This window comes from Nestor notabilis, unplaced genomic scaffold (genome assembly GCF_000696875.1).
Source record: "Nestor notabilis isolate BGI_N333 unplaced genomic scaffold, ASM69687v1 scaffold26788, whole genome shotgun sequence".
Taxonomy (NCBI): Eukaryota; Metazoa; Chordata; class Aves; order Psittaciformes; family Psittacidae; genus Nestor; species Nestor notabilis.
Genome location: NW_009940998.1, coordinates 31,975 through 43,522, shown reverse-complemented (window position 1 = coordinate 43,522; position 11,548 = coordinate 31,975). Strand labels below are relative to the sequence as shown.

The following is an 11,548-nucleotide window of genomic DNA, read 5'->3' as shown; positions in this document are numbered from 1 at the left end:
CTGATGATCGCGCCCAGTGACACTGGCCTCTTGACCGGGAATCAGCTGAGTTACTTAATGGGTTTTGAAGTCTACGGCGAGGTACAGATGGCGTGTGTGGACTAAAGTCCTCTTTCTGGGAACTGGTTGTAGGAGCGTAGTTCTTTAAAAGTTCAGAATTCAACACAGAGCGTACAGGAGCTGTGGGTCGCAGTGCTGGTACCAGCAGTAGCATAGCAGCCCTACTGGCTCTACAGACTGTTTTTTTTTTGATGTACACTGCCAATTTGCTAATAACTGACTGTTCCTTGGTAACTTGTTTTATGCAGATGCTCACCAGAGGCAGGTAGCGTTTTCCTGTTCAACAGCCATGCTTTTCACAGCAGAAAATTCCTTTACCCTGAAGTACTCTAGCTTGTCAGTATGCTGGTCAGCTTTGCCTAAATTTGAGCCTTTCAAATGTGTTCACGTTTTAAAAGGAGATTCACAGTTATGTATTTCAGGTTAGACTTTCCAGTGGATGTGTAAGCATTCCTCATGCTTCCTGGGATGTCTGTTGAAGTGGAATGGTAGATGCCTCCAAAACAATCCAGAAAAAGGAAGGAAAATTATTTCCTGTTATACCAGACTGAGACTAAGAGTGTAAGAGATATTTATTGTATTTTGAGCAGACTGCTCACTACTTTAGTATCTTCAGTTATCACACAGGAACCATAAGTTTGATGGTATTGCTAAGTACTGTTGCTTGCTTAAATCTGTTCACAGTCAATTTCACAAACATTTTTGAAAGACAGATCACTTTCCTAAGGAGCTGTTTCTGTGGGTACGCAGCAGCTTACCTAACCAGAAGTTTTTATTGGACGGGGCTTACTTTTAGCCTTCTATTTCTATCCCTTTTTCTCTGCCAGGGAGATGAGCTCACTCCAAGTTAAGTTATCAAAAAAGGTGATCAGCTTTTATCAAAGTCAGCTTGCTGAACTGGTTTACCACGTTTGTGCAGGCATCAGTTATGCATAGGCAGAGATGGAAAGGACTCTGCAGCTGGGAATGGTCTGGAGATAATAGCTGCTCACACAGAACTTTACAGCCATGTAAACTTGCCTGCCTCATCTCTAGACGATAGTGTAAAATGCTCCCAAATTAGGCAAGCGAAGGAGTAAATTTTGGAAAAGCGTACAGGTTTCATAAGAGATACAATTGAATAAATCCTAGTAACAGTGTCTCAAACTCTGTGCTTTTAAAAAGGTGTGTGTGTTTGTCTAAGTCTTCAAAAATAAAAAGGTTTTTTTGTGTGGGATTGATGTGCTTGTTTATGAACACCATACCAGCACAGATCTATAGGATAGGAATATGCATTAAGCATTACAACAGCATTGTTTTCTAAGGAATGATTAAATATATGTCATTCTAGTGTTTGTTTTGTCTGATAAGTCTATTTTGTAAAAGCCCAGGTATATGTCATCTTAATTTCATTAAAGTAGCTAGTCTACCTTTTCAGGATCACCCACAGGTTGGGAGCTTGAGATGAGGTTTTTGTGTTTTAAAAAAAAAAAAAACCACAGGTTTTTTTCTTGTTTATGAACACCATACCAGCACAGATCTATAGGATAGGAATATGCATTAAGCATTACAACAGCATTGTTTTCTAAGGAATGATTAAATATATATTCTCACTTGGGGAAGGGACAACCAAGTTTGTCGATTCAAGGTTTTGCTTAAAGGAGGTTGTAATAGTTGAAACAGCTCAATGAGATTCTGGATTTCTTGGTTCTCTCTCCCTGTTCTCCTCTTCCTCCCCAGTTCCTGTAGGTTGTGCGTGTGAGTCAAGCATAATTATATACTCTTCCCAAAAGGATTTTGTAGCAGGCTATTAAAATACATGACAGATGATTACAGGGCAGGAATATGCATGAGAGATTCCAGGGAGAATCCTTCAGTTAAGAACGAGGAGGTGGTGATTTCAGTGTGTGGTATATCACAGTGGAGAATTCTCCTGTGCCGAAAGATACCTGGTAGTTTCTTCAAACAGCATGTGATTTCACAGGGGAAGAGCAGGTACTGAGTTGTCTGTCAGAGTGAGGCTGGGTTGAGGAAAGCAAGGTGTATAGCTAGGTTTGTGTCTCACTCCATTTATTGCTGAAGCTTTGAAAGCAAGAGTTTTAAATTCTATGTGCAAATAATGCTTTGGAGGGATACAAAACACTCCTAACACTACATTTAACGCACATTTGCAGTTGATGTGTTTTGGGGTTTTTGAGGAAGTAACTGTATGGAGCGTAAGTGGAGGTGGATGAAGGGACATTACTGAAGTTCGGTGCAAAAGGCTTTCTGGGAACACCCAACTGCCATTATTCCTGGTTGGAGCTGTGTTCCCTCACTTCCTAAGGGAGCCTTAGAGAGCTGAAGGGGGACAACATTATTAACCAGGTACAGGCAGGAAAAATACACAGAAGAAGAATCAGTCTGTTTTTTCAGTTTGTTTCGATCGAGGCATTGTAAGATGAAGCTAATTTTCTGCCCTACTTTCTCCGAGTCCCACCTTAGTTATGTTTGCATTGTCTGGAAATTCTGCTTCTGAGCTAAGTCTTCTCCTCCTCCTCCGCATTCTTTGGGATGCCATCTTTTGAAATAGTCTTGCTGTGCATACAAACTGTAGAGTGCTTTGGGCACTGAGATCCATTCTCTGTTGATGCACCTGATGTAAAGATTTCCTCAGTAACTTAGCTCTTACAAGAGAAGCAAATTTGTGTTTGGTCTTGCCAGGTTTCATAAGGTACATGTTTTGTCACTTGGTGCTTTCAGTGGGGTCTGTGTCTTGCGTGTCACTGTATTACAGAACTTTGCATTCTTGCAGGTAGCTCTTCTCCAGATAATCCTTGAAAATACGTGTGCAAGTGCATAGAATTCAGTGCATGTGGAAAAAACTGCTATTAAGTAGTACGCTAATATATTAAGGAAGAAGGCCTAGTTTAATATATGTTCTAAATATTGATCAGTATGCAGTGTTGCAGAGTATTTTATCATTGTGAACCAAGTGTAATGCCTTCACAAAGTAAACATTTTATCAGATAAAATTCAGTATATAAAAAAAAAATCACTGATGTGTTGTCTTAAATTAAGCCAGTAAGTGGAAAAAAATAAGTTGAGGTGATTGTCAGATTAGTGAGTAGCACAAATTCTCCTACTGTTTTTCCATTGCTTGTGATCATGTATTAATAGTTGAATACTCAATATAGCATTCTGAAGCATATGAATCTATTCCAGCATTTTCAATTTTATTCTGACGAGGCTTTTCAAAACTAAACTAAATACAAAGATCTGGAGTCATGCATTTTTTAGACTTCAGGCTGTTATATTGACCATGAATTGGATGGTAACAATTTCTTCTTTGACAGCATTGCAGAAATACAGAAAGATGTGGAATATCGACTGCCATTCACTGTAAACAACTTGACAATTAATATTAACATGTAAGTAGGCTGTGATATTTCTATGCACATCTTGACTGTTAAAATTGTTCTATGAAAAAAATAGGAATAGAATATGAATGGTTTCTATCTCATAACTGTTTTCAGTGGCTATAACCTGGATTTGTATTAGTAGTTGTAGTAATATGAGCAAAACTAATTATGTACAAGATGCAGATGCTCAGCTGAAAGTAAAACTGTTTTGCTGTGCTCAGCTCCCAAGATACCTGCATGATTTGAGTTGAAGGTAAATAAAAGACAACTCTTGAGGGTTTCTGATGACTACAACTGAGAGTAAACTTAATTCATAATTTACTAATCTGCTGTAACTCCTGTTACCCTAGTGGATCTGCTGGATCATAACCTGAAGTGACTTACTGTAACGTTTCTTGTGAATTTACTTTGGGGGGTGCTTTTGCTCTGGCAAACATTGATGGTATTCCTGAGTTTTTTATTATGTTAGCCTGGTAACTTGCCTGATACTCTGCAGGTTACACTGCATTGTCTTTGAAATTTGTATTAGAAAATATTCTCATTATGCTACAGCTTTTTCTTTGTCCATGGGTATTATTGCTGCATTGTTGTACTACATTTTTGCCCAGTAAATGCTCTCTTTAGTTCCATGGAGGTCTGCTATTCTAATCTGTCTGACTTCTAGTTTTTTAACTGAGTAATGCTTCTGTGTGTTTCAGTCACTCTGTATTTCTCCATAACTCTTCACATAGAAAAGTTTATGTAATTAATGGTATTTTTTGTTTGCATAAGAAGCCTTCTTATGCAAACTTTATCGTGGGTTGTAGCTGTAATAATGTTATTCTTATATTTGCAGCTTGCTTCCACCTCAGTTTCCTCAGGAAAAACCAGTCATCAGTGTTTTCCCACCTGTGAGACATCATTTAATGGACAAGCAGGGAGTATATGTGACTGGTCCATTAATAAGTAATGTATGTATAATTCATAGCATCACATAATATCTACTATTAATAGCGATTTCAATACAAGTCACACTAGATCATTGCTACTACTTCTGGTAAAAAAGACCAGTACAGATCCTAATCCCTCTCAACTGTATTTTGAGGGATATGAAAACAAAAATTCAGTAGTGTTCAGTATGCTACTGTTATTTTACTGCTACCATTACTGAGCTTAGTGTTCCATGTATCTAGAACTACTTTAAGTTATGATGGCTTGGAAAGTTCCTGTTGCTTTTCTTGTTAGTAGCAATAGCAGTTTGTGTTTCTTTAAAGTGTATTCTAGGTAAGGGAGAAGGATGCTTTAAGGCTTGTTTTGTAACATAGTTCTTTCTGCCCTAATCCTATTAGAAAGATGTCAAGGTTTCAGCTCTAATATTCAGAATTTTAATCAGGATTTTAATATGCTGTTCTTTCTTTATTCTCTTTCCTTTTTCTCTGCCAACAAGGATGTGGTGTAGTTTTTGGGATGGGAGTACTGGAGAGGTTATGACTTTTCAGAATGCAATTAATGCTTTTTTGTCTTAAATCTTGGTGGTTTTGTTTGTTTGGGTTCGGGTTTTTTTGTTTGGTTACTTGTTTTTTTTTCTTTCTCCTTTCTGTGTTTTCCCAAATGTAACTTGGTAACTAAGGTGGGCTTTTTTTGGTTGATGATCAGAAACATATTTGATTCTCCATTGTTAATGGACTTTCATTGTTAATGAAAGACTTCTAGTTTCTGTTCAGGTCTGGGTGGTTTTATCACTTTATTTGAAGCTTATGGATACGTGTTTTAGATTAGCTGGTATGTTTCTGAGATAGCTTCTAGCGCTGCTGTGTGTGTGTATAATAAACAGTCAAGTTCAGCACTTTTTAGAACTGCTGTATTTCAGGCATAAATTCTTCTTTTGCATTGGGCTTTGTTTTTACCAGTTTACAATGCACTCAGATCTTGGAAAAATTATTCAGAGTTTACTGGATGAATTTTGGAAGAATCCTCCAGTTCTGGCTCCTAGCTCAACATCATTTCCATAGTAAGTACCTATAAACATGATGAATGGAACTATGTGTATTAACTTAGATTGTTAAAAAAGAGATGAAACCAAGTATTGGGAGGGCAGGAACAGGAATAAAGTAGTAGATGTACTGGGAAACATAGGTTGCCTGCCTTTGCTAAATTTCACGGGCATGCTTTATGGCATGATTGTTTTGAGAGGAAATACAGCTTTCACTGGAGTTACAGTATCAAAATGCAAAACTTAATGTGCTGCTTTTTTCTTTAAGAAGAATAAATGCTCATATTATCAGTTTTTCTGTAGGTCATGATCTGAGCAGTCATGTTTCTTCATATTCTGCTTCTAATCTCCCAGGCTTGAAGGCAGCTTCTGTTGCACAGCTACACAACAGAAATCGTGCAATTTAAAGAATTGTATTAAATACACAGAAGTGGTCTGAGACATTACAGCTTTATCAGTACAGTTGTGGTTCTTGTAGCTGACAATGGTAGTGCGTTTAGATGCAGCTGCAGTTGCGAATTTTAAAGTGTCATTCATGTTGTTTAGAAGTAGTTATGTGTGTGTTGCCCAAGCTGTTAAGTACTATAAATAAGAACTAATGTACATCACAGATGCATTTCTCGTGACTTTCAGGTGGAAACAATTTAAATTTATGCAGTCATAAATTTTTGAGAAGTGGGTTTCTGTAACGTGTGTGTATTTGGCTATTCTACAAGAATATAGTTTAATGGAATGTATGTTGTAGATATACTTACTGTGTTGGAAGTAACTGAGAACAGAAAATGCAAAGTTTATGATCATTTAAAAACTCAGTCTTGGGTCTTTTATGTTATCTGGTAATTATAATTTTAAGAAATGTGCTATAAGCAGTTGCTTGCTCATATTGTGGGGTTTTTTGTTTTTAGCCTTTTCAACAAACCATCTGGAATGCCTCCTTATGCTCCTCAGGGGTTTCCATTTCTTCCTCCATACCCACCTCAAGAAACAAACAGAACAATAGTAGCCGTGCCCGTTGGTGAATCAGTTTCTTCAAGCTACACTGCAGACAAGCCTGCTGCTCCCTCTTACGGCTTGATTGCTGATCTGCCACTACCTGTTCCAAGAGCAGAAGCAGTGCTTCAGGTCTGTGCGCAGTTTTGCTGCTTAAGGCATCAGACGCTGGGTACAAGTTCTCTCAAGAGCACACACAGCTTTGTTGCAATCTCAAGGAAACAGTCTGAGTGACTGCACTTGATTGTTTTGTTGGTGCTAGGAAAACAAAACTGTCATTCTGGCTTCAATGGGAAGTTATTTGGAACAAACTTGAAGTCAGAATAAGTTGTTTGTCTTTCTGAGGTTCAGTTAATCTAGTGTTATGCTAAGTATCTTTCCATCTACTTTTTTTGGACCTGCACTCCCCCATACTGCATCTGTGGCTGTTTAGCCAGATGAAGAAAATGAGGTTTCTGTTCTCTAGATGGGATTTCCTGCCCAGAACCTGAACAATGTGCAGTGTCAAGCTTTTAGGTGTAGAGTTTTCAAGCTTAAAGTAGCTTTTCTTCACAGACTGTGTATGTGTGTATTCACAAAGTCCCCCTCACCGATGCACCCTGGAAGGACTTTTTTTGGATGTCTTCCAAAAACGTTTTATCTAAATGCTTAGTCTTTCATCAGATCTTGTCTTTATTAAAAAAAGCTTTTTAATTGTGGAAGACACTTTCCTGGCTTCGTGTAATTTAAAATTACTACATTCTGTGAAGGCAGACTTTTTTTCCCCAAGGGATTATGGATTTAAAAACCACATGAAATAGATCAAAATGTCAATCTCTTTATCTGTTCTCACTTCCCTGAGTTACACCCCTCCTGTATGTTTCCTGGGTCATCCAACTGTTGTCAAATGGAGGTCATATCAAGACAGAATGATTTTCCTCCAAAACAGACTCCTTTTTTATGACACACCACCCCAAACAAGTATTTTGTTGCCATGGTTTAGTTAAGTGTCTTCTGTTCAGAGACTAGTGCTACTGCTTCTTACTGCTTTTCCTGTTTTTCTTATTGCTGTCAAATATACATCTCCAGTTTTGGATTAATCAGGTTAAATATCAAGAAATTGCTCTTCAAAAATCTGCTAAATATTTCTAAACTTCCATTTAGATTGGCCAGAATGGATTTACTTACAAGATGCCCGATGTTCCTGATACCTTTCCAGAACTCTCAGAACTAAGGTAATTTTTCCAAAGGTAGCAAAACTTTCCATAGTCATTAAAAGGCAATTACAGCTGCTCTGTATCTGACAGAAGTCTGTATACATCACTGAAAGATTTTTGTAGAAATTATAAATAGAACTAACACTTACCAAAATTGTAGAGTCAGAAAGTAAGCCAGCCTTGTATTCAAATACGCTGCTTGTTTAGGTTTTTTTTCTGCCGGAATGATACTTCAGGATTCAACACTGGGAAAAGGAGCATTTATTTTTACTTTTCCTAACTATCAGTGTTCTGCTATCTCCTGGTATCTTGCCAGGGATGTAATTTCTACTAAGACAAAAAGTGTAACTTGAAGTACGAATGGGGACAGGGAAATGGACTTGAGACTGATCACAAATTGCATTCTGTAAAACTCAAAAGGGCTGTAGAACAGGGCAAACAACAGATTACTTTGTGAGCAGCTCAGCGTGTGTAGGGGGGGTAGGTTAGGTAAATCCAGGAGGTAGATGTGCCAGCTTTCCCAGTGCATGTCACTTCCACACACTACGCAAATATTTTCATCAAAAGCGTATCTTGTCACAATTCAAAAAAATTGTATTAGTTGTTGTTCCCAGCAATTTGCTCAGATCTAATGAGACAGCTCTCTATGTCAGTTATTTGGGATTGAATAGATTACAAATTAGCTATTAATTCTGAAAGGGTCTTAGGACATTGTTTTCTTTCTCATCTGATGGTGGCATCATAGTTTAGCGATTAAAAACTGTGCTTTCAAAATGGAAGAGACCTTCGGCAAGAAGGACTTCAGTTTGGGTTTTTTGTTTGTTTGTTTGGGTTTTTTTTCTTTTGTTTCCCTCACGCATTCCTAAGAGCCTGTTTAATTTAGCTAAATCAGCTGTAAGTTCTAGCAGCATCTTTATTGTGTAGCAGCAAGTTAGGGGTTTTGAGGGGAAGCGTGATCTGTTCGTTTAAACTAAACACCATAATCAAGCTTGATCCTTCCAAGAAAACTGGATTAAAATTCCATGATTCTGCTGGTGGTAGCTGAGTTAAATCACAAACAATATTGCATCTGTTCTGAGTAGCTCAATTGTGTATAGGACTTTGGTCGCTGATGGAATGTGTGAGAAGGGGCCAGAGGCATAGCCAGCTTGGCAGCAGACCTACTGCAGGACAGCCAGGTCCAACAGGGAAGCATATGGTGCCTCTATGATTCCATGTTTGAAAAAACAAATGCTATAGAGGCAGCAAGGATTGAGGGGAGGGGTAGAGCAGTGTGAGAATCTTCTAAACATGCAAGTCAGAGAAGAAGTGGGAGGAGGTGCTCCAAGTGCCAGAGCAGATACTCATCTGCAGCTCATGGAAGTTTTGGAAAAGACTGGAGTAGCTCAGGTATTTCCCTGTAACCCATGGAGAGAACTAAGCTGGAGCAAAATGCATACTGCAGTCTGTGGAGGACTCCACATTTGAACAGGCAGATATGCCCTGAAGGAAACTGCAGCTACAAAAAGCTCACACTAGAGCAGGTTCTCCTGCCAAAAACTGCAGCCTGTGGAGAGGGGCCTATGCTGGAGCAGGGGAAAAGCGTAAGAAGGAAGGAGCTGCAGAGACAAACTGTTACAGACTGACAGCAGCACTTGTAATTCTCCCCCAAACCCCAGCTTGCACTGCTTGGGGCAGAGGGAGGTAGGGGAGTTGGGAATGAAGGAATGAAGTTGAGCCTAGGGGAAAAGGGGGCAAGGTGTTTTAGTTTTGGGTTTGTTTTTTTTTCTCACCATCCAACTCTTGCTGTAATTAAAATCAAATTTTTCTGAAGTTGAGTGTGCTTTGTCTGTGATTGTAATTGTTAAGTGGTCTCACTGTATCTCGACCCACAAGCTTTTCCTCTATATCCTTTTGAGGAGGGGGACTGAGAGAGCTGGGTGTCTGGTGACTGGCTGGTAGGTCAATCCACTATAGTAAGAAGGAAGACCTGAAATGGGAGATACCTTTTAACACACTGCTGCTTAAGCTCACTGCTGCAGAGAGTAGACCCCACAGTCCAGGAGAAAAGGGAAAAGTAAGTTGTGGTCAAGTGTTGTGTGTCTGAAAAACCCCAATAAATGCCTACATTTTGACTTTTGGCAGAAATGAGTAACTCTATGCATAACATTTGCTGTGAGTTTTAAATCTGCTTGCTTTTTGCTTGAATATAGTATATCGCAGCTGACTAATATGAACGAGCAAGAGGAAGTGTTACTGGAACAGTTTGTGACTCTACCACAACTGAAGCAAGTCATTACTGATAGAGATGAGTTGGTGAAAAGCATTGAAGAGCTGGCAAGTAAGATGTCAAAACATTAGCATCTGTGACTGTTCTGTGAACAGAATCCTTTAAAAAAAAAGTAGTAATAGTTATTTTATTTCACAGAAAAAAACTTGTTGCTGGAGCCGAGTCTCGAGGCAAAAAGACAGATGGTGTTGGATAAAGTAAGTGAACAGTAAAATCTTGTTCAGAAATATTAGTTGAAATATTCTGCTTTTTTCAGGGGAGAAACATTCTTTTTCTTCTTCTTTACAGTATGAGCAACTCACACAGATGAAAGCAGCCTTTGAAAAAAAAATGCAAAGACAGCATGAGCTTAGTGAGGTATAATCTCTCTTACTGTATTATCCTTTAAGAATACTTCAGTAAAACTGTAATTTTGGTTTGTTTCTTTAACCTTAAAGAATATTCTTCTGGTTAAATTCTAATTTTGTATGAAATAGATTCACATCAAGTATGAAATAAAATGGGCTGAAGTGCAAAACAGCGCTAGGATTACACTGGTTTTTTGGTTGTTTTTTTTTTAATGCTGCACTAGAAGCAAAGTTGAAGAAGGGAGTGTGATGAGTATTTAGAGATGTTCTTAAGTACAGTCCTGAGTTAAACCAGTTTAAAGAATAGAATAATGTTTAAAGAAGGCTTGTTTAATTCATGGTACCCATTTGACACATTTAATGTAATGAATCTCTAAAACTGTACCAGATGAAAATGATTAAAACCATTGCTTTAGGAACTTAAATTCTCTGATTCTCTGGGTATGCTTACTTTGGGCAGCATGTTCTATGTACTGTCAAACTTTACACATTCTAAAGCACAAACAGGGTAAAGTCATACTCCAGAAAGCAATTGGGGACAGAAGAATAATTTCTTAGTATGTTTACCAGGTTATGCATTAGAAGGTGTAACTTTTCATAAACCAGTTTCTGCACTGACATCTTCATTATTTGCAAGACTTGTCACCTAAGAATACAAGTCCAGCAAAATAGCATGCACAGTACCTGAATTTCAGAATGCCCCAAAAGTAACAAAATACAAAATAGCAAGTGAGAACAACATGACAGCAAACTGAATGATTTTGTAAGTGATTTAAATGAAATAAATGTTTCCTCACGTGAAAACCAGAATCATCTGACTCCTGATGCCTCCTTTCCGTGTGGTGTAAGTTGTCTTTAAAGTGGACAGAGGTAGCTGGCATTGAGAAACTTTCTTTCTGCAAGAAACAACTTAATCACAGGACATAATACCCCACTGCTATCTTACCCTTTATTTTTTTTCTAAGAATTGTGGATTCAGTTTAATTATGGTTAGGAGGCTGAGAGTTGGGGAGTTGCAGCTGGATTTTTATGTTGTTTTTGCATATATGCTGTATGTTCACATACCGATGTTCACTGTGTACTACCTGATATCTCCATTTAACTCTTCTTCAAAGTTCCAGACAAGTCTTTTTACTTGTTCTGTGGGTGAATTTTACTCTTTTTTAATTAGAGCAAATTGTCCTTATTTTGCAGAAGATTAATTTAACAGGAAATTTCTTTTTACATTACAGCTTTACAGTACACAAGTAAAATATCTCTCATGGGGTAGGTGAAGAGTAGCCCAAGCATCTAAAATCTATAAATATCTTAATTTTGCAGTTCTGGCTCTGTAT

The 11,548-nt window shown here is 38.1% G+C and overlaps 1 protein-coding gene across 1 annotated transcript in view; it reads left to right on the top strand.

The window, feature by feature from the left end:
* The first annotated feature begins 2,756 nt into the window (after positions 1–2,756).
* Positions 2,757–11,548, top strand: part of VPS37A (vacuolar protein sorting 37 homolog A (S. cerevisiae)) — a 10,861-nt gene continuing 2,069 nt past the window's right edge. The window contains exons 1-9 of the mRNA XM_010020660.1: positions 2,757–2,833; positions 3,375–3,449; positions 4,276–4,390; positions 5,330–5,430; positions 6,318–6,534; positions 7,546–7,616; positions 9,791–9,918; positions 10,006–10,064; positions 10,156–10,224. Of these exons, the coding sequence (XP_010018962.1) occupies positions 2,757–2,833; positions 3,375–3,449; positions 4,276–4,390; positions 5,330–5,430; positions 6,318–6,534; positions 7,546–7,616; positions 9,791–9,918; positions 10,006–10,064; positions 10,156–10,224 (912 nt within the window). The remainder of the gene's footprint in view (positions 2,834–3,374; positions 3,450–4,275; positions 4,391–5,329; positions 5,431–6,317; positions 6,535–7,545; positions 7,617–9,790; positions 9,919–10,005; positions 10,065–10,155; positions 10,225–11,548) is intronic.